Source organism: Narcine bancroftii, chromosome 6 (genome assembly GCF_036971445.1).
Source record: "Narcine bancroftii isolate sNarBan1 chromosome 6, sNarBan1.hap1, whole genome shotgun sequence".
Classification (NCBI taxonomy): Eukaryota; Metazoa; Chordata; class Chondrichthyes; order Torpediniformes; family Narcinidae; genus Narcine; species Narcine bancroftii.
Genome location: NC_091474.1, coordinates 247,085,066 through 247,107,361, shown reverse-complemented (window position 1 = coordinate 247,107,361; position 22,296 = coordinate 247,085,066). Strand labels below are relative to the sequence as shown.

The 22,296-nt window shown below is 42.4% G+C and overlaps 1 protein-coding gene across 1 annotated transcript in view; it reads right to left on the bottom strand.

The window, feature by feature from the left end:
• Positions 1 to 22,296, bottom strand: part of LOC138737386 (dynein axonemal heavy chain 8-like) — a 446,335-nt gene that overhangs the window by 205,753 nt on the left and 218,286 nt on the right. Inside the window, exons 15-16 of the mRNA XM_069888133.1 lie at positions 15,077 to 15,153; positions 4,498 to 4,597 (exon numbers count right to left, since the gene is read on the bottom strand). Of these exons, the coding sequence (XP_069744234.1) occupies positions 4,498 to 4,597; positions 15,077 to 15,153 (177 nt within the window). The remainder of the gene's footprint in view (positions 1 to 4,497; positions 4,598 to 15,076; positions 15,154 to 22,296) is intronic.

Genomic DNA, 22,296 nt, shown 5'->3' with positions numbered 1-22,296 from the left:
GTGAAAAACTACAGCCTGCTGTTGTGCAGAGGGACTTGGGAGGACTTGTGCATGAATCGCAAAAAGTTAGGTTGCAGGTGCAGCAAGTTATTAAGAAGGCAAATGGAATGTTGGCCTTCATCGCTATAGGAATTGAATTCAGGAGTAGGAAGGTAATGTTACAACTGTATAAGGTACTGGTGAGACCGCACCTGGAGTACTGTGTCCAGTTCTGGTCTCCATATTTGAAGAAGGATATACTGGTTTTGGAGACGGTCCAGAGGAGGTTTACTAGGTTGATCCCTGGGATGAAGGGGTTGACTTATGATGAAAGATTAAATCGTCTAGGATTGTATTCGCTCGAGTTCAGAAGAATGAGAGGAGATCTTATAGAAACATATAGGATTATGAAGGGTATGGATAGGATAGATGTAGGAAGGTTTTTTGAGCTGGCCGGGGAAACTAAAACGAGAGGACACAGTCTCAAGATTCGGGGGAGTAGATTTAGGACAGAGATGAGGAAAAATAGTTTTTCCCAGAGAGTAGTGAATGTTTGGAATTCTCTAACCAGGGAAGTGGTTGAGGCTGCCTCATTAAACATTTAAAATTCGGTTAGATAAATTTTTACATGATAGAGGAATTAAGGGATATGGGGAGAAGGCAGGTAGGTGGAGTTAGGTCATAAATTAGATCAGCCATGATAATATTGAATGGCAGAGCAGGCTCGATGGGCCATTTTTGGCCTACTCCTGTTCCTATTTCCTATGTTGTTCCTATTAACCCCATCCATATTGTCATCAAGGTCTCCCTCCTTCGTAAATACTGAAGTATTTATTGAGAACCTCACCCCTTTCCACAGCCTCCAGGCACATCATCCCACCTTTATCGTTAATCGGTCCTACCTTCACTCCTGTCATCCTTCTGTTCTTCACACAAGTGAAGAATGCTTTTGAGTTTTTCTTATCCTTACTCATCGAGGTCATCTCATCTCCCATTCTTGCTCTCCTCAGCCCCCACTTAAGCTTCTTTCTTGCTATCTGATATTCCTCAAGAGACCTACCTGATCCTTGCTGACTAAATCTCATGTATGCTGTCTTCTTCTACCTGACCAGCCTCTTGTCAATCATGGTTCCTTCTTCCTACCACTCTTTCTCTGCCTTATCCTTAACAACCTGCAAGAGATTCCTAATCATCGCCGAATCTCCATAGTATATTTCCTTGCAAAAATGTCATCCCAATTACACCGCAAGTTCTAGCCTTATAGCCTCATAACTTACCCTTCCCCAATTAAATGTTTTCTTGTCCTCTATCTTCATCCATGACAATGTTAAAGGCCAGGAAGCAATGGTCCATCCCTAAATGTTCACTCACTGAGAGGACTTGACTTTAATTGGAAATTGGAGGGTTTAAACTAAGGGGATAGGACTCAGAGCGATAGGTCAGTGGAAGAAGTGCATGGAGTAAAGCCAGATCGATCATTTTATAGCCCTTAAAAGACAGGAATTTAACTGCTTCACTTGCCTTTGTGAATGCAGAATGGGGGTTATTTTCATCCCGGTAATTGCTTGACAAGGTCGGTTGGACCAGAGCCGATAGTTTCACAGTGGCTCCTGTGTAAAAGGCTTACCCACCTTCCTGGGATGCCAACGATGTAATGCTGCAGGTCCTGCCTCCTTTTGCACTAGGCTGCCAGGTTCCTATGTAAAAGGTTGAACTGACCCGGCTTTTCTTGGTTCAGTGTAAATGACCCAAGCTGGCTTTAAACCTGAATTGTTCACACCAATTAAATGGGATTGCTGTATAAAAGGGGTGCCTGAGATGCATTGAAGAAGGAGAAGCAGAATATAGGGTATAAAAGTAGTAAGATAGAATGGCTAAAGTGCATGGTGTACTTGAATGCAAGAGAATCAGGAATAAGGGTGATTAACTGAGAGCTTAGCATTCAATGAGAGCATTGAATTATGATGTAATGGCCATTATAGAGACTTAACTGGCACCAGGGCAGAAATGGATTCTGAATATTCCTAGATTTCAAGGTTTTAAAATAGATAGAGTATGGGGGGAGGTGGGGGTGACATCAGGGATACTATTACATCTGCAGAAAGGGTGGGTAATGGATCCTCTATTGAGTCAGTATGGGTGGAGTTAGGAACAGGAAGGGAGCAGTTACTCTATTGGGAGTATATTATAGGCCCTCTGGTTGTAGCAGGGATGCTGAGGAGCAGATTGGGAGGCAGATTTTGGAAAGGTGCAAAAATAACAGGGTTGTTATCATGTGTGACTTCAACTTCTCTAGTATTGACTGGCACCTGCCTAGCACCATAGACAGGGTTGAGTTTGTTAAGTGTTTCCTGTCACGGTGTGTTGACAGGCCAACTTGGGGGAATGTAATGTGCCAGATAATGAAGAGCTCAAATGCAGAGCAGTTAAACACATATCATGGCTTTTATTAGTAGAAACTCAGTAGCACAATAATGAATGATAATGGGTGCATACACAATTATAGTCAAGGGGAGTGCTCTTGGTGGTAGAGATAATCCACGTCCAATGCCAGTAGTGTAGACAAAGCATAGTGAGAAATTGACAGCATGACAGAATGCCATATTAGGTCTAATAATAGGTAAGGAACTGGATTAGGTCACAGATCTCTCAGTGGGTGAACATTTTTTAGATTGTCCCTTGGTCTTTTCTGTTACCATTCTAAGCCTATATAATCAGCATTATTCCTCTGTATTCCCCTACACAAGAACGGCTCTCTTTGCCTATTTAATTCACCAGAATCAGATCCAAAAATACCTTCATCATTTCCTGAGTCTTAACATTCTAAGACAAGTTTGCAGGCAATGCCATTACCAGTTTTGTTCAAAGCCCTCTACTCTAAATCATCAATAAGCCATCAAGTAAAGAAGTGTTGATGAGGCTCTAAGGGGCACTGGTGAGGCCTCATTTGGAGTACTTTGTGCAGTTTTGGGCCCCCTATCTTAGAAAGGATGTGATGTTGTTGGAGAGGGTGCAGAGGAGATTTACTAGGATGATACTCAGAATGCAAGGGCTAACATAAGAGGAGCATTTGGCAGCTCTTGGGTTGTATTCATTGGAGTATAGGAGAATGAGAGGAGATCTCATAGAGACATTTCGTATTTTGAAAGGTTTAAATAGGGAGGATGATAAGATATTTCCCTTGCTGGGTGAATCAAGGACAAGGGGTCATCGTCTGAAAATTAGAGGTTATCCATATAAAACAAAGATTAGAAAGAACTTCTTTAGCCAGAGGCCCTTGGATCTGTGGAACTCACTGCCACATACAGCAGTGGAAGCCAGATCACTGGGAGTATTTAAACAAGAAATAGACAAGTATCTCAATAGCGAGGGCATCAAGGGATATGGGGAAAAGGCCAGAAATTGGAACTAGTGTAAAGTAGCTTAGTAAAGTTTTACAGAATAGACACGATGGGCCTATTGGCCTAGTTCTATTCCTTTGTCTTGTGAATCTTACAAAATCATTGAGAATGTCTTTAGTCTGTGCATGTAGTTTGCAGAAAGAAGTGGATTGTTTCCTGAAATTAAACATCCCAGTTCAGTACACTAGTAATCTGCTTTAATGAAAATGATCCAAAATAAAAGCAATATAGCTTAAGAACTTTCCCTCTCTAATAGAATTACTCCTTGGTTTATTGTTTCTGATAAACTCAATTGTTTTTTTTAAATTACAAATCTTCATCTTAGGATTGAGGATCATTTTGTATTATGGATTCTGAAGTGTTTTATGGAACAAATGTGAGAACCACAGACTCTTCCACAGATAAGGCAAGTACTGGCTGATGAGGTGAGCAAATGGATAACTCTGAAGGTGATACACTCCTTCTGCTTGCAAAGGATTTCTCTGTGCTCCAAATGCATGAACATAACGTTCTCAATACCATCGCAGGAAAAATTTTGCCAACTACCCATGTCTCAGCAGCCATCTCTCAGTAAAAAATGATTATACACACTTTAGAATTCACTATCTGCAAAGACAGCATGAATAGGTGAAGTACAGCTAATGTTATGCAAAGAATACCAAACAGAATGCAGTAGATGAAGATCTTCACAGGTAAAGAGAAGAGTGAAAAGTGTGGATTGGGAGGTAGATCATTGAGTAAGCATCTCCTGTTCCACTTGAACAAGTGTAGAAAAGAAATTGTGCTAAATCTGGCAATTCACAGTTCCATTATGTTCTGAAATTTTCAAGCCCTGGAAACACATATTGCAAAATCTTAGCACTGTCTCTTATTTAAATATTACAACTGCCGGTAGTTTTGCCCCTCTCCAAAGCAGGTTATTTGACTGACTTCCTCACCAGCTAGATTGATTGGATTAGTCTTCCATTTTAGCAATAACATCATCCCAATTCTGCAGTATTCCCAGTATGACCTGAAGAGTGGGATTTTAATAAGTTGTTTCCATGAATGCAATAATGCATGCTTCAATAATCTAACTTAATGCAGTCATTCTTACCCTTAATGAAGTCGTTCTTACCCTTTTTATGAATATTAATTCTCCTGAGAAGTGATGAATAATACGTTCAATTGTAGCATCAATTTCTGTCTCAAGTGATGGAATGTTTAAGTTCTGAAATCTAAAAAAACAAATTCAATATTGTCATTATTACTCAGTACAATACTTCTAAAATATTTTTTTTAATCTGCAGTTAATCAGAACTTAGCAACAAAGAAACAGACTTTTTGGCCCAACATCACTGCTGAACATGTTGCCTACTCATGCCAGTCCCATTTGGCCCATGTCCTTCTCAATCTCCCCTATCCATGTACCTATTCATATTACTGAAGAATCTGCCTCCACCAAATCCTAGAACCATAAAACATTATAGCACAGAAACGAGTCTCTTCAGCCTTTCTAGTTTGTGCTGAACCTTTTTTGTGCCTAGTCCCACTGACCTGCACTTACTCCATTGCCCTCCATACCTCTCCCATCCATGTGGTTGTTCAAATTCCTCTTAAATGTTAAAACTGTGCCCACATTCACAACATCAGCTGGAAGCTCATTCCACACCCCCACCACTCTCTGAGTGAAGAAGTCAGCCTTCATGTACCCCCTGAAAATGATTTGTGTTATTATTAATCTTTAAAGTTAAAATCTTTAATTATAAAATATATCTTTCTTAGTAAAGTAAGTTTTGGGTGGACAGAGCATTTTACAGACACCGTAGACCCTTACACATTTTGAAATGAAAGCTGCTAGATTTGTGAAGACGAAGAGTCTGTTAAGCCATTGTCCTTCTGGAATCTTGTTTGTTTAAAAAGAGTGAAGTAGTTTCTTAAGTGAAACTCACAAACAATAGGTGCTTAGTCAGGAGCAGCTGCTTAACAGACCGTCTGGAGACTGATCCATTTAAATTTCTGGAAGAGATGCTTTTAGCATATAGATGTGGATTAGCTTTGGAAGAGCTGCAAATGGCCATCTGGCATGATTAATGCTTTTGGAGAAATGAAACAGAACAGAAATGATGTCATATGTCATGTGATGAGAATTTTAGGAGAAACATATTACTGGAACAAATGACATTTTGAAACTAGAAGGAGGTCAACCATCCTGGAAGAGACAGGATTGAAAAATAGTAGCCTCTGTAGAGAGAGAGACGTGCTGTTCTGTATTGTATTATCCTTATTATAGGAGAAACACAAAATCAGTGGCAATAAAGAAGAGCCACTTCACTGACTCTGAAAAAAGAGGACAGTTTTGGGATTGAAGATATAGTAACCTGAAAAGGTACTGTTATGTGTTACTCCTGTAAAAAGGGAAACACAGAGTAAGTGAATTTTGAAATAAGGAAGACCACTTTGCTGTCTCTTTTGAAAAGAGGAAAGAATTCAACTGGGTCCATTTTCCTATGGCCACTTCATGTAGCCCTTATCTGGGTTTGTGAATTAATTGTGGAAAAAAACAGCCACTCCACTGTCTCTTTGGGAAAGAGACAGATGATTTGTGTGGAACAGTCATTGCAAAATCTCCAAGCAAAAGAAGAGAAAATTGTTCATATGAATAAACATTGCTCTGAAATCAAATCTACAAAAGAAATGTATGAGTTTTAAAGAGGTCTGATGACTTGATGCTTCAACATAATTCATTATTGCTTTTGAGCAACCATTTAAAGAAATTTGATGCCTCACACTTACTTCCTAATTGCTTTTGAACAGCAGTAAAGACTTTGAGTTTCAACACAAAAGCTTTCTGAGAGAGAACTTTTAAATCATCTCTCGATTCAAGCTTAAACTGCAAATGGTTTAGGTTTAATTTTTAACACACACAAATTTGCGCATGATGGGATTAGAGTTAAGTAAGTAATGTTATTAATAATTTATAATAAAAAAATTATTGTTTTTGAAATACCATTGTCTTGGTTATTACCATTGCTGATTTAGTTCATAACACCCCTAATTATATCCCCTTTTACTCTTAACCCATGTCCTTTGGTTTGTATCTCACCTACCCTCTGGAAAAAACCTAACTACATTTATTCCCCTCATAATTTTAAATACCTCTATCAAATCACTCCTCATTTTTCTACACTCCAGGGAATAAAATCCTAACCTGTTTAACCTTTCCCTGTAACTCAGTTCCTGAAGTCTGGGCAAAATTCTAGCAAATCTTCTCTGCACTCTTTCTATCTTATTAAAATCTTTCCTGCAGTTAGGTGACCAAAACTGCATACAATACTCCAAATTTAAATGAAATAAGATTTTTGCTTATGTTAATAATTTAAGATCCCAATTATATTTCTGCAAAAGTGATATCACACTCCTTTTTAGACAGTGGAATGGGTTGTAGTATCACTTTTCATTTCAGGCTAAACCCAGAGGTGTATCAATTTTTATAGATCATACAATCCCCTTTGTTCAACATGTTGTCTTAGACACAAATGGTTGTTTTGTTATTGTGACAGGGAAATTGTATAAAAAATGGTGGTGTTTGCTGATGCCTATACTCCAAATGTGGATGACCCTGGATTTTTTGATAGTTTTTTTTTCACTCTTGCTTGATCTGAATCTTTATTCATTAGTTATTCATTAGTGATGGGGGGAGACTTTAACTGCTGGTTAGACCTGTTTATAGATCATTCTTCTCCTAAACCAGCACTTTGAACAAATTGGCCTTATTTATTCAATCTTTTTGTTAAAATGTGTTATTATTGATGTCTTTTTTTTTCCCATCCAGAACACAGGGAATATTTGTATTTTTTCTTCTGTTCACCATATACTCATGGATTGAATATTTTTTATTGATAGTCAAGTGATCCCATTAATTTGTTCTTGTGAATACAAATATATAGTTATTTCTGACCATTCTCCTATGTTACTATCTTTATATTTTCCTGGTCTTCCTCAAATAAATAAACACTGGCATTTTAGTTCAACCTTGCTATCAGATAGGGAATTCTTAAAGTTCTTGGATGAACAAATTACTCTCTTTTTAAAAAAAAATACTGTGGATGAGACTTTTTGTCTTATTGTATGGGATACTTTCAAAGCTTTTATTAGGGAACAAATTATCTCTTACACTGCAAGCATTAGGAAAAAGGCTAATCAAGAGAAAACATTTAGCTCACCAATTGAAACAATTAGATCAAATGATGCTATGGCTCCAGATCCTACGTTATATAAATAGTGTGTTGAAATTCAAACTAAATATGACCTTTTTTAACGTATCAAATTGAAAGCCAACTATCAAAAGGAAAAATTCAATTTTATATTCATGGAGATAAAGCAGGTAAACTATTGGCTAATCAATTCAAATAAATTTGCAAAGCTAATGATGATATGACAACTGATCATTTAGAAACAAATGATACCTTTAAAGAAATTTATTTATAGTTCCAATTCTCCTTAGGATAATATTGTAATTAATAATTTTTAGATAAATTGAACATTTCTATATTATATGCTTCTAATCAAAACCAATTAGATCAACCTATTTCCCATGAAGAAATTGTCAAGGTTGTACGTTACTTCCACTCTGGGAAGTCACCAGGTCCTGATGGATTTCCTGCAGAATTTTATAAGGCTTTTTCTTCACTATTAAAACCATATTTATGTTCTGTTCTTTCTGATTCTTTTAAACATGGCAAGTTGCCACAGTCTTTTTATGAGGCTTGGATCTTGCTAATTCTTGAAAAGAATAAAAATCCCGTCAACTGCTGGATGTTGACACTAAAATTCTATCTGAAGTTTTGGCTCATAGACTTGAAAGTATTTTTATCATTTATATCTGATGATCAGACTGGATTTATTAAAAATTGGTATTCCCTTTTCAATAAATGCCATTTATTAAATATTATATACTCTCCTTCTAAGGGGATTTCAGATTGTGTGAAATATCTGGATGCGGAGGCTTTTGATTGGGTAGAATGAAATTATTTATTTAAGACTTTTTAAAAAATTAATTTTGGGCCTGGCTTTATTCATTAAAGTTACTATATTTATCCCCTTCTGACTGTGTTCTTACTAATCTTACAGAATTCTAAACCATTTAGACTTCAGCATGGAACCAAACATGGATGCCCTTTAAATCCATTGCTTTTTGACCTGGCTTTAGAAGCCTTAGCTATCACTTTTCGAGAATCTAATGATAATACTGGCATTTTAAGGAAAGGCAGAGCCCACAAAGTTTTGCTTTATGCTGATGATTTATTGCTTTTTATTTCTAATCTTGAGACTTCATCGCCTTCTATACTTTCTTTTGTGACAATATAGATATATTTTTGGGAGATAAATTTGGGTGGGGTTTTTAGTGTAGGTCACATACAAACACTTTAAAATAGATCTTATTTAAAATACTGGAGCTCTAGCTAGACATGTTAAGGCCAACAGTCTTTGCAGAAGCTTTGGAAAGTGCCCAAGAGACTTCACTAATGGATTTTTGTTTACAAAAAGGCAACAGATGAAAGAAATTGTCAGAGCCATATTCTGTCTGGAGTGGAACTTGCTGTTCTAGGATGGTCATGTGGTTTTGCAAGCAGAGAAAGTAAAACAGGCTTTCTCTGTGTGTGTGTGTGTGAGAGAGAGAGAGAGAGAGAGAGAGAGAGAGAGAGAGAGAGAGAGAGAGAGAGAGAGAGAGAGGGAAGGAGAGAGAGAGAGAGAGAGAGAGAGAGAGAGAGAGAGAGAGAGAGAGAGAGACACAGAGATCAGTTCTACAGTTTTACAATCAGTAGCAGCAACTGGGACTGGAACAGGACAAGCTGGCAAGCTTGTGGAAAACCCCATTTGGAAGATGGGTTGTGAGTGCTTAATTCAGCCTGGTAAAAAGCTCTTGTGGTTCATGCAAGAGGAGAGGACTGGCTGTATAATGTTTCACTTGGAATAAAAAAACAAAAACTCTGTGGTGACCTGAAAGAAAGAGGTTATCATCTGGAGAACCATGATGGGTAAAGTTTCTTCGGGAAGACACTGAAGTGGCTGATTTAAAAAAGAAATCAGTTGTGAATGTCAGCGTACAACGAATCTCTCTCTGAAAACTAACAAGAACCTTCCTAAGTGGTAACCATTTACCTTTTAAGTACAAAAGCCTGGTGAACTTTATAAATGTTAAATTATATGCACAGTATAAGAATTGTCTGCAACCAGTGAACTTGGAGGAATGAGAAGTGATATTGGACTGTGAACCAAAAAACTTTTCTGAACTTATACACACATTACATAGATATGCACTTAGAATTAGAAGGGGGTTAAGTTAGGTTAAGTAAGTAAATAGTGATAAGTTAAAGTTTGCTTCTATTTTCATGTTTAAAGATAATTAAAAGCAACTTTTGTTTAAGTAACCATTTGTCTTGGTGAATATCTATTACCGCTGGGTTTTGGGGTCCTCTGGGCTCGTAACAGCCCCAACTCCACCATCCTGGCATGGCACTGTGAGGACCAACATACCCAAGGACCTGTGGGACTATATGTCTTTATTTGCAGGGGCCTGCATTGCTCTCCACTACAAAGACTATATGAAGGTCCTTTCCAGGTTGTACGCAACAACGGGGCCACATTTGAGTTGGAGGTTAGAGGCAAGACCAAGGTCTTTACCAAGGACAGGTTGGAGCCGGCACACCTGGAGCACAAAATAATGCCAGCTGACTGCACAGCAGCACTGGCCCCAGCAAGCTAAAGCAGCCCAAAGGGCCAGTGACTCTTAAATGGCACTGGGCCCAGTGTACAGCCAACAGACTGGGGTAGCACACGGGGAAGGAGGAAGTGTCATGCAAGGATTTACCCGCGCATTGGAAAATCCATCTTTGTCATGCAGAATGTGACATCACTAATTGGGGCAAACGGCAGGAACTTGAATGATATAAAAGATCAGGCTAGAGCCCTAATAAGGCAGAGCTTAACCTGATCACGAATCATTCTTTCGTGTAGAGCATGGTTACAATGTCATAATTCCATGCGCCAATCCATGCTCTAAGTGTTTCTGCCTTTTCTACAATAATCCTTGCATTGAAATAGATACACCCGAGAACATTTTCACCACATTCAACCCATTGACCTAAAGCTGCATGCAATTTTAACATCATCTTTTCCCTCTGCACTCCTCTATCTACTCTGGCATTCCGGTTCCCCTCCCACTGCAAACAGAACCATAGAATGTTTCCTTCCTTTCTTTTGGCTTGGCTTCACGGATGAAGATTTATGGAGGGGTATGTCCACGTCTGCTGCAGGCTCGTTGGTGACTGACAAGTCCGATGCAGGACAGGCAGACACGGTTGCAGCGGTTGCAAGGGAAAATTGGTTGGTTGGTCTTTTGTCAGTGAGGTGGGCTCTGCGGTCTTCTTCAAAGGAGGTTGCTGCCCGCCGAATGCTACAGCACAAAAAAAACAAGCTATTCAGGCCTTTAGTCTGTGCTGACCATTGTTCAGCTAGTTCCAATCACCTGCTTCCATTCCATAACCTTCCAGATTGCTCCCATTCTTGCATCTATCGAATTTGAGTCACCACATCAAAATGAAGCTCATTCCACACTCCCACCATTCTCTGTGAAGTTCCCCCTAATGTTCCCCTTAAACCTCTCCCCTTTCACTCTAAAGCCATATCCTCTTGTATTTATCTCTCCTAATCTCAATGGAACTCAAGGACTGTGAGTATGTGTTTGTATGCAGAGGACCCCATCGTTCACCACTGCAGAAGCCATATGAAGGTCCCTTTCAAGTCATCCAGAACAAAGGAGCCACCTTCGAGCTGGATATTGGTTGTAAACCAAAGGTCTTCTCTACAGATAGACTCAAGCCCACCCAAACAGACCCAGCTGAATCCGTGGAGACACCAGCACCACACAAGACTTTGAGGACTCTACCTACAGACACTATAGACTGTAATGCCAGTTCTGGGGGGAAGAGGTCATGTGGCAGCCCGTAATTGCTGAGATCGGGCCAGCACATCGCGTGGCAGCAGACGTGAACAGAGATTGCTAAAATGACTCCCAGGACAATGAACCGGCAGGGGTAGAAGCTGGGGCAGCATCAGACCAACAGCCCTAAAATGGCATTGGTCAAGCTGCCCAGCTAACTCAGCAGAAACAGGCTAGGGAATATGGGCATTCATATGTATGGATGTTTCCACCCGCTATTTTGATATTCATATAGATGACTCAGTCAATCAGCAAAAACAGGGAACTTGAACAGTATAAAAGCAGCCTTTCCTGCCCTAATAAAGGAGTGAGCTTAACCTGCCACACTGTGTGTATGTGTTTCTTTGTAGCGGTCAGCTACACTATATTGAATTTGTATAAGATATTGATGAGGCCAAATTTGGATCGTTATGTGCAGTTTTGGTCACCCACCTGCACTAAAGATATCATAACATTAAAAGTGCAGAGAAAATTTACAAGGGTATTGCAGGGACTTGAGGTACTGAGTTATGGGGAAAGGTTAAATGGGTTAAGACTTTATTTCCTGGAGTATTAGAGAATGAAGTGAGATTTGTAGAGGTATACAAAATTAAGATGGGTATATTATATATATATATATAGTGTAAATGCAAGCAGGTTTTTTTCCACTGAGGTTGAAGAGATAAGAACTAGAGATCATAGGTTGAAAATGTATTAGGGGAATATTAGGGGAAACTTCTGTTCTCAGAGGGTGGTGAGTGTGTTCAAATAAGCTGCCAGCAGAAGTGGTGGATGCGGGTTCAATCTCAACCATTAAAAGAAGATTGGATAGCTACATGGATGAGATGGTCAAAAGGGTCTGTTTCTGTGCTACAGTGGTCTTTATTTCCACAGGAATACAGGAAACCATCTTTGTGGCTTTATCAACAATTCCTACCTTAATGTGATAACATAGCATAACATAACATAACATAACAATTACAGCACGGAAACAGGCCATTAGGCCCTTCTAATCTGCACCGAACCAAACACCCCTCTCTAGTCCCACATCCCTGCACAATGCCCATAACCCTCCATCATCTTCTCATCCATATACCTGTCCCAACCTTTTCTTAAATAATACAATTGACTCCGCCACCACTATTTCTCCCGGAAGCTCATTCAACACGGCTACCACTCTCTGAGTAAAGAAGTTCCCCCTCATGTTATCTCTAAACCTCTGCCCCTTAATTCTTAACTCATGTCCTCTTGTTTTAAACTTTCCTCCTCTTAACGGAAATAGTCTATCCACATCCACTCTGTCTATCCCTTTCATAATCTTAAATACTTCTATCAAATCCCCTCTCAACCTTCTACGCTCCAAAGAATAAAGACCTAATCTGTCCAATCTCTCCCTATACTCTAGATGCTTAAACCCAGGTAACATTCTGGTAAACCTTCGCTGCACTCTCTCCACTCTGTTTATATCCTTCCTACAATTAGGCGACCAGAACTGCACACAGAACTCCAAATTAGGCCGCACCAACGTCTTATACAATCTCAACATCACCTCCCAACTCCTATATTCCATGCAATGATTGATAAAGGCCAGCATACTAAAAGCCTTCTTCACCACCCTATTCACGTGAGTTTCTACCTTCAGGGAACGATGTACCGTACTCCTAAATCTTTCTGCTCTTCTGTATTCATCAATGCTCTCCCATTTACCACGTATGTCCTGTTCTGATTCTTCTTACCAAAATGAAGCACCTCACACTTATCAGCATTAAATTCCATCTGCCATTTTTCAGCCCACTTTTCTAAGCAGCCCAAATCCCTCTGCAATCCTTGAAAACCTTCTTCATTATCCACTATTCCACCTATCTTAGTATCGTCTGCATATTTACTAATCCAATTCACCATCCCATCATCTAGATCATTAATGTATATAACGAACAACAATGGGCCCAATAAAGATCCTTGAGGCACACCACTGGTCACCGGCCTCCAACCTGACAGACAATTATCCACTACCACTCTCTGGCCTCTCCCTTTCATTGAAACTGAAAATGTCCATTTTGGATAAAGCAGCAGTTCATTCATACATGCTTGCAGCGATAGCTGTATAATAATCAGGTGTGGGCTGGTAAGTACCAAATAATATTAATGCTGGTCAAGCACCAGACAATGCCAACTTCAACAATAGAGTCTTAACTCTTCTCACTGAAGTTCAATGGCAAGGCAATGTCAAGACTCCGCCATTTAAATTCAAAAAAATGAAAGACCTCAGGCAACATCTGTGGACACAAAGTGTAAAGAGAAGATAGCCAGTGTAAAGAGGTGAGAGGGAGGGATAAAGCAGGAACTAGGAAGCAATAAGCAGGAAAGGAGGAGTTGATGGACTAATGGAGGTAAGTAAGGAAAGGGAAGCGTGAAGAAAGTGTCAGAGGCTGGGAACTGTTAATTAGACAACAAGTGGCTGCAGATTACAGATTCTGATAAGAAAGGAACACAATGAGGATTGTGGACAGATGGGAACTGTGAGGAAAGGGACAGGACCCAGTGGGTTGCATGTGTCAATAAAAGACTAATGGAACCAGGAACAGTTGAAAGAAACAGGGTTGCTGGAGGAGCAAAGAAGGTGGTGTGTGTGTGTGTGTGTGTGTGTGTGTGTGTGTGTGTGTGTGTGTGTGTGTGTGTTTGTGCGTGAGTGTGAGAGAGAGAGAGATAATCTCGGTGAATCAGAAGATTAAGGAACAGGTTACCTGAAAATGGAGAATTCAATATTTATGCCATTTATGACATTGTAGACTATTTTGAAAGAATATGAAATGTGGTTCCTCGGGTCACAAGCTGAGGCCATCAGCTTGATCATGGAGGGTGCAGAGGACACACAGGTTTTCATGTGAGAATAGGGAGGGCAGTTTAAATGGTTTGAAATTGAGAGCTCAAGATGACCGTTCCACAGGTGTTCAGCAGTCACCTGGTCTGAGCTTCATCTCACATCTTGTGCTCCAGATCCTAGCATCTGGTCTCATGCCACCACCATCTAAAACTTGGGATCAATTTTGACCAAAATCTTTATCAAATGACTTTATCAATATTCTGGTAACAAACTGTGATGAGACGGATAAAAGACCCAAAACTTCCTCTAACATAGATCAATCTGCTGCAAAACTCCAAATAATTATAGAGATATAAGAGTCTTGAGATACTGGAATATGAAGCATAAAACCTACTGAAAGAATTCAGCAGGTCAAGTAGCATCTTTCACCCTTCCATGGTTCACCAACCCCAAACTTGTCCGTTATTCTTGCTATTTCCTCTCTGCACTCTCAGTCTTTATGAAGATTTCCAAACAAATATCAGTAGTTCCTTTTCTCCTACTAATACTGCTCAACCTGGTAAGTTAATCCAGCAGATTGATTTTTGCTTCAAATAATATATTTCTGTGATGGAAAGGTGCTGATGTGGAAGCATGTGGGCGGTGGGGTTCCATGAACTGGATTCCCTATGTCAGAGCCAGATGCATTCTTAAGGTTATTCCTTTTTCTAATACTAGAACAACTCGTACTACATTTCAAACTTGATCAGAACAAAAGGAACGATCTTTCCTGCTGTTATACTGGACTTTATTTACTTTGTGAAAAAAAGATTAACAATATAATATTTCCATCTCCAATTTATGTAAATTGGTCAATTAAATTATTCCTGCATTAATTATCACTGATAATTCAATTGATTGAAGACCTACCGGTTCAAAAGTTGTAAAGAATGTTGTGAAGAAATAATTTTAGTAAAACAACCATTCATAAAATCACCAAGCAGGCTCTGAAAGATTATAAAACAAGAAGTTAAATTTGAATGAGTTTCACTTGCAATATTTCCACAAATTATCAGAGGTCTTTGTCACTCTTTTATTTCATTCAAAGCATACCTGTTTATTGTCAATCCCTTCAAACTTCCAAAACAATTTCTTGTCGATCCTTTCCTTCTCAGTCCTAAATCCCCCATTACTTCATATGTAGGAGCATATTACACATAGAGTACAATAGCCCTGAGGATTAGTTGTTACACAAGCATTGCAGCTCCTGAAGTTTTTTCTGCTTTTTCATTCTTCAGGAAGTGTAAGTGCAAACAACAGAGAATAAATGTAAAAAAGTGAAATTTAATATTATATGTCTGATTCCATGTGGTAATGCAACATATTTTTGAAAATCATTTTTATTTTTTGGTAGGGCATAGAGAAGTGTAGAAGATCAGAGGGATCTGAGACTACAGATACATTATTCTCTGAAAGTGGCATCACAGATGGATAGAGTTGTAAAAGAGCTTTTGGCATATTGGCCTTCATAAATCAAAGCACAGAATTGATTTCATGGGCAGTGAGAATGCTGAACAACCAAAGGAACTGCTCACACTAACCACCCAAGACTCTTATATTCATGCAACAATATTTATTTATTTGTACAGATAATACTTGTTTTGCATACGTATTGTTTGTCTGTGCGTTATGTCTGCTTGTATGCTGTTGGGTAGCCAGCTCCCCACCATGACTACCAGCCCCCCCACATCTCCATCGGGCACACAAAACTCAAAACGGTCAACCAGTTTACCTATCTCGGCTGCACCATTTCATCAGATGCAAGGATCGACAATGAGATAGACAACAGACTCGCCAAGGCAAATAGCGCCTTTGGAAGACTACACAAAAGAGTCTGGAAAAACAACCAACTGAAAAACCTCACAAAGATAAGCGTATACAGAGCCGTTGTCATACCCACACTCCTGTTCGGCTCCGAATCATGGGTCTTCTACCGGCACCACCTACAGCTCCTAGAACGCTTCCACCAGCGTTGTCTCCGCTCCATCCTCAACATCCATTGGAGCGCTTACATCCCTAACGTCGAAGTACTCGAGATGGCAGAGGTCGACAGCATCGAGTCCACGCTGCTGAAGATCCAGCTGCGCTGGATGGGTCACGTCTCCAGAATGGAGGACCATCGCCTTCCCAAGATCGTATTATATGGCGAGCTCTCCACTGGCCACCGTGACAGAGGTGCACCAAAGAAAAGGTACAAGGACTGCCTAAAGAAATCTCTTGGTGCCTGCCACATTGACCACCGCCAGTGGGCTGATAACGCCTCAAACCGTGCATCTTGGCGCCTCACAGTTTGGCGGGCAGCAACCTCCTTTGAAGAAGACCGCAGAGCCCACCTCACTGACAAAAGGCAAAGGAGGAAAAACCCAACACCCAACCCCAACCAACCAATTTTCCCCTGCAACCGCTGCAATCGTGTCTGCCTGTCCCGCATCGGACTTGTCAGCCACCAACGAGCCTGCAGCTGACGTGGACTTTTTACCCCCTCCATAAATCTTCGTCCGCGAAGCCAAGCCAAAGAAAAAAAAATGCTGTTGGGCGCTATCGGTAGCCCCAATAATAACGCAGACAGAAGACTGAGGGGAACGATAGGCTTTATTGAGCTAGAGACTGCTGGCCTGGGTTCAGGCTGGGAAAATGAGCAGGAAGGAGAGGGGACTCGACTTTTTTGGACCGGGGTCACATTGGCAGGACTAAGGGAGGAGCTAAGGCAGGAGGGCGGGCCAGCCAGTGCGTACAATCATATCATCATATCACCACATTCGCCCCCTCTTTTTTTAAAAAGAACCCACTGGTAAACAACAAAACCAGGGGCGATAACAGCAGCAATTCCACAGTACAGCAGTATTTAACAATAAGTGGCCGGAGAAGCAGACGCCCCCACCGGCTAGAAGTTGAGCCGCACAGACGGCCTCCCCTGTTTGCCGGACCACCGGGGAAAAGACGTGTCCCGTAGGGCGCTCCTCTGGAGAGGAGGTTGATGGGGGAGTATCTGCTACAGGAACTGTGGGGGTTGGGGTCCTGGCAGTGGACTCCTGGAGTGCTGGGGGGTCCTCCGCAGCTGCATGACCAGTAGAAGCCTGAACATCTGGTGGCAAGACAGGCAGCTTGGACTCCAGGACCGTGCTCGGATGTATCACCATCAGGTCTGTGGCGTGGTCAGTAGCTGGCAAGACAGTCTCGGGGTCTCCGGCCCTTGCCAGGTCTCATATGAGCACAGTGTCCTCGTGGCCATCCGGGTATCTCACAAATGCGTATTGAGGGTTTGCATGTATGAGGTGGACCACTTCAACCAGTGGATTTGTCTTATGGCCTCTGACGTGCTTCCGAAGGAGAACCGGCCCTGGGGTTGTCAGCCAGGGAGGGATGGAAGAACCATTCGCCGACCTCCTAGGGAAAGCAAAGAGGCGTTCATGCGGGGTGGTGTTAGTAGCGGTGCACAGTAACGACCGGATGGCGTGGAGAGCTTCGGGCAAGACGTCCTGCCAGCGGGCCACAAGCAAATTTTTGGACCTAAGGGCCAGGAGCACCGCCTTCCAGACGGTGCCATTCTCCCTTTCCAACTTGCTATTACCTCTGGTGATCCTGCTGGTGGCTATGCCTCTGGTCAAAAAGTACTGATGCAGCTCCTCACTAATGAACGAGGTCCCCCGGTCACTATGAATATAGTCGGGGTACCCGAAAAGAGTGAAGATACTGTTCAGGGCCTTAATGACTGTAGCTGAGGTCATATCCGGGCAGGGGATTGCGAAGGGGAACCTGGAAAATACGTCCACCACCGTCAGGAAGTAGGCGTTCCTATTTGTAGTCGGGAGGGGGCCCTTGAAATTGATGCTCAGTTGTTCGAAAGGGCGGGTGGCCTTGATGAGGTGTGCTTTTTCTGGCCGGTAGAACTGGGGCTTACACGGCGCAGATCTAGCAGCGTCTGGTTGAGGACTGGACATCCTCAACATAGTGCGGGAGGTTCCTTGACTTGATAAAGTGATACAACCTCATGACTCCGGGGTGGCACAGACTACCGTGCAGGTTCTGGAGATGGTCAAGATGTGCGCTGTGCACGTCCCTCGGGATAGCACGTCCGGGGGAATCGTTGAGCTTACCCAGCCGGTACAAGATGTCATAGTTGTAGGTGGATAACTCAATCCTCCACCTCAGAATCTTGTCATTCTTGATTTTACCCCATTGTTTGGCACTGAACATGAAGGCCACTGCCCTCTGATCAGTCAACAGGGTAAATCTTTTACCGGCCAGGTAGTGTGCCATTTGGCGCACTGCCTCAATGATCACTTGCACCTCCTTCTCGTCGGAGGAGTGCCGGAGTTCAGGACCGTGAAGTGTGCAGAGAAAAAATGCTACCGGCCTGCCTGCCTGGTTTAATGTGGTATCCAGTGCGAAATCTGAGGCATCGCCTACCACCTGAAAGGGGACGGATTCATCCACGCCATGCATCATGGCCTTAGCGATGTCTCCTCGAATTTGATTAAAAGCGGCCTGGGCCTCCGCCGATAATGGAAAGGTGGTTGACCGAATTAGGGGGTGGGCCTTATCAGCATAGTTGGGCACCCATTGTGCATAATACGAGAATAGCACCAGGCACCCTTTTAGTGCCTTCAGGGTGTTTTGGACAAGAAGCTCCAGAAGTGGTCGCATGCGGTCAGGGTCGGGGGCAATGACACCATGTGCCACGACACATCCAAGAAGGGCCAGATGCTCCGTGTTGAACGCACATTTGTCCTTGTTGTTTTTAGTACGTGGAAAGATACAAATATGATTCATATTAATAGATGACATAATGAGATGAAATATTGTTTAATAATGGAAAAAATTACGTATGTTTTGCGTGATAATTATAATTTTTTTATTAATGTGGTTGTTATATTCAGAATATTTACATTTCAATTTACATTGATTAGATGTTAATATGTATATTTAATTTTTCTTTAATATTTTTTCTTTTTTCTTTCTTTATGGCTCTCCTTAGGAGAGTTGGCTGAAGGGGGGGGTTCTTTTCTTTTTTCTATACAAAAAAAATAACGTTCATGTTTATGGTTAATTGTTGTATATGTCATATATTATTTGTTTTTTGAACGAATAAATAAAGTTTAAAAAAAACATTTGTCCTTATTGTACATCAAGTTGAGTGACTTGGCCGTACGCAAGAACTTTGCGAGTTTTGCGTCGTGGTCCTGCTGGTCATGGCCGCTGATGGTGACATTGTCGAGGTCAGGGAATGTTGCCGTCAGCCCGTGTTCCTCCACCATCTGGTCCATAGGCAGAAACACCGTTAATAACACTGAAGGATACCCACAGGAAATGGAAGAGTTTCCATCAGCCTCGAATGCAGTATAGATTCGATCTCTTGAACGGAGGGGAAATTGGTTGTAAGCTGACTAAAGATCAATTTTTGAAAAAATTCTGTACCTGGCGACCTTATTGACCAAGTCGGCTATACAGTGGTGCAGGTATGCATCCAACTGGGTGAAGCAGTTGATGGTTTGACTGTAATCAATTACCATCCGGGGCTTTCCCACCCCTCTGACCACGAGGACCTGCGCTCTCCAGGGACTAATGCTAGGGGCTATGATCCCCTCTGTCAGGAGTCGCTGAACCTCAGCCCGGATAAATTGCCTATCCTCTGAACTATAGCGCTGACTTTTGGTGGTGATAGGTTTGCAATCTGGAGTGAGGTTTGTGAACAGTGATGGAGGGGGCACCCTTAAGGTGGTGAGACCACAGGACAGTGGAGGGGGCTGAGTGCCGAGACCACTGGACGGTGCCGGAGGCCGTGCTGGGGCCACAGGACGGTACCGAGGGCTGGGCTTCCAGTCGGGGATGGACATCCGAACACTGCAGGATGTGGATGGTCAGGGGTGGTTGGGGGACTCCTAATGCCATCGTCATGCTCCTAAACTGACTCTGAAAGTCAAGCCTAGGAGGATCAGCGCGCAGAGGCAGGGCATAATTAACACAAAGTCGTTATAACACTTCCCCACCACACCCCCACCATCAGCGACGCTACACAATATCCCTGGATACTGGTCTGTTGGTCCCTTGCTGCCATTGAAACCATCCCGGTCATGGGTCAGATCAGGAGGGAGAGTCTCTGGACCAAGTCGGGGTGGACGAAACTTTCCGTACTGCCGTTATTGAAAAGACAATTCATTTTATGCCCATTTACATTGATCTGCATCATTGAGTTCAAGATCGGGTGTCAATGAAGCTAAGACTGGCGCTTCTTCTTTGTCATCATCAGTGGGGAGGCCCGCCCAAGATGGCGACCTCCACATTGACCTCGCAGCATCGAATTAAGAAGGCGGAAGTGGAGTTGTGGCAGTTGGAAGTGATGTCATTGGAGCAGTAGGCTGAGGTGCCAAGGTTGGGAGCGATGGCCGGTAAGATGGGGCTCGCCTCACTGTGCACGCGGTCAACGCTGGAAGCTTTTCAGGAACACACGCTGCATTGCTCGCGGACTGCGGTTGGGACCTGCAGACTTTGTGGTGATGGCCTTTCTTTCCACAGCCCAAACATATTGCTCCTTTCACAGGGCAGAGGCTCCTTGCATGCCTGGCCTGCCTGCACGGTCGGGTCGCTAACACTCGACGCTGAGTCCCAGGCCGACGGCCCTTATGGTGGAACGTACACAGATGGCCTGCTTCTGCCCACGATCGACACCGCATGGCACTGGGCCGAAACCAGAGTTCTGATCAAGTCGATAGCCTTGAGTGGGAGCGGGTCCTCCTCAAGGAGTCTCTGCCAGATGTAGTCAGACCTCAACCCCGACACGCAGGCGTCTCTGATCAGCTCTTCCATACACTGGGTCAGTGATATCATGCCCGTGGGATCCCCCAAACCAGGGACTGAACAAACTCTTCAGTGGACTCACCAGGCTGTTGTCTCCGGGACAAACAAGTAACGGGAGTAAACCATGTTCACCTTCGGCTTATACAGTGCCCGCAGCTCAGCCATTGCCTCAGTGTAGGTCGCGCTGCCTTGGATGGTCAGATAGGCCTTCTGGCCGACTCATGCCTGAAGGATCTTGAGCTTCATTTTGTCCCGAGTCGACCACCTCTGCAGCGGCGTCGAAGAAGTTGTTAAAGCAGTTCACCCACTGCTCGAAGAGCATCGATGCACCCAGGACTTGGGGGTCTACTTTCAGCCATTCAGGGCACAGCAATTTCTCCATAACTGGAAAGTTCCAAAAATCTAGCTCAATAAATTGTTGGGCGCTATCGGTAGCCCCAATAATGACGGAAACAGAAGATTGAGGGAAACGATAGGCTTTATTGAGCTAGAGACTGCTGGCCCGGGTTCAGGCTAGGAAAAGGAGTAGGAAGGAGAGGGGACTCAACCTTTATGGACCGGGGTCACATCGGCAGGAGTAAGGGAGGAGCTAAGGCAGGAGGGCAGGCCAGCTTACAATCATATCACCCCATATGCCTGCATGTTTTGCACCAAGGATTGGAGAATGCAGTTGCATTGGGTTGTACTTGTACAATCAGATGACAATAAACTTGACTTGATTTGACTCTTAAGTACAGGAGTTGTGATGTTATGGTAAAGTTGTATAAGACATTGGTGAGGCCTAATTTGGTGTATTTTGTAAAGTTTTGGTCACCTAACTACACAAAAGAAATCAATAGGATTGAAAGAGTGCAGCCAAGATTTACTAGGATGTTGCTGGGACTTAAGGAACTGAGTAACAGAAAAGTTAAAAAGGCTAGGACATTATTCCACTGTGCGTAGAAGAATGAGGGGAGATTTGATCGAATGTACAAAATCGTGGGGCATAAGCAGAGTAAATGCAAGTAGGCTTTTTCTATTGAGTTCGGTAAGATACAAATCAGAGGATAAGGTTTAAGGGTGAAAGGGCAAACATTTATGGGGAACTTCTTCACACAAAGAGTGGTGAGAGTGTGGAATGTGCTGCCAGCTGAAGTATGGGCTGAATTTTCACGCATAAGAAAATTTGGACAGGTACATGGATGGAAGAGGTATGGAGGGTTATGGACTGGGTGCAGGTCAGTGGGTCAAGACAGAATAATAGTTCAACACATTTCTGATCAACGCAAGAACAAAGCTGAATGCAGTTTCCT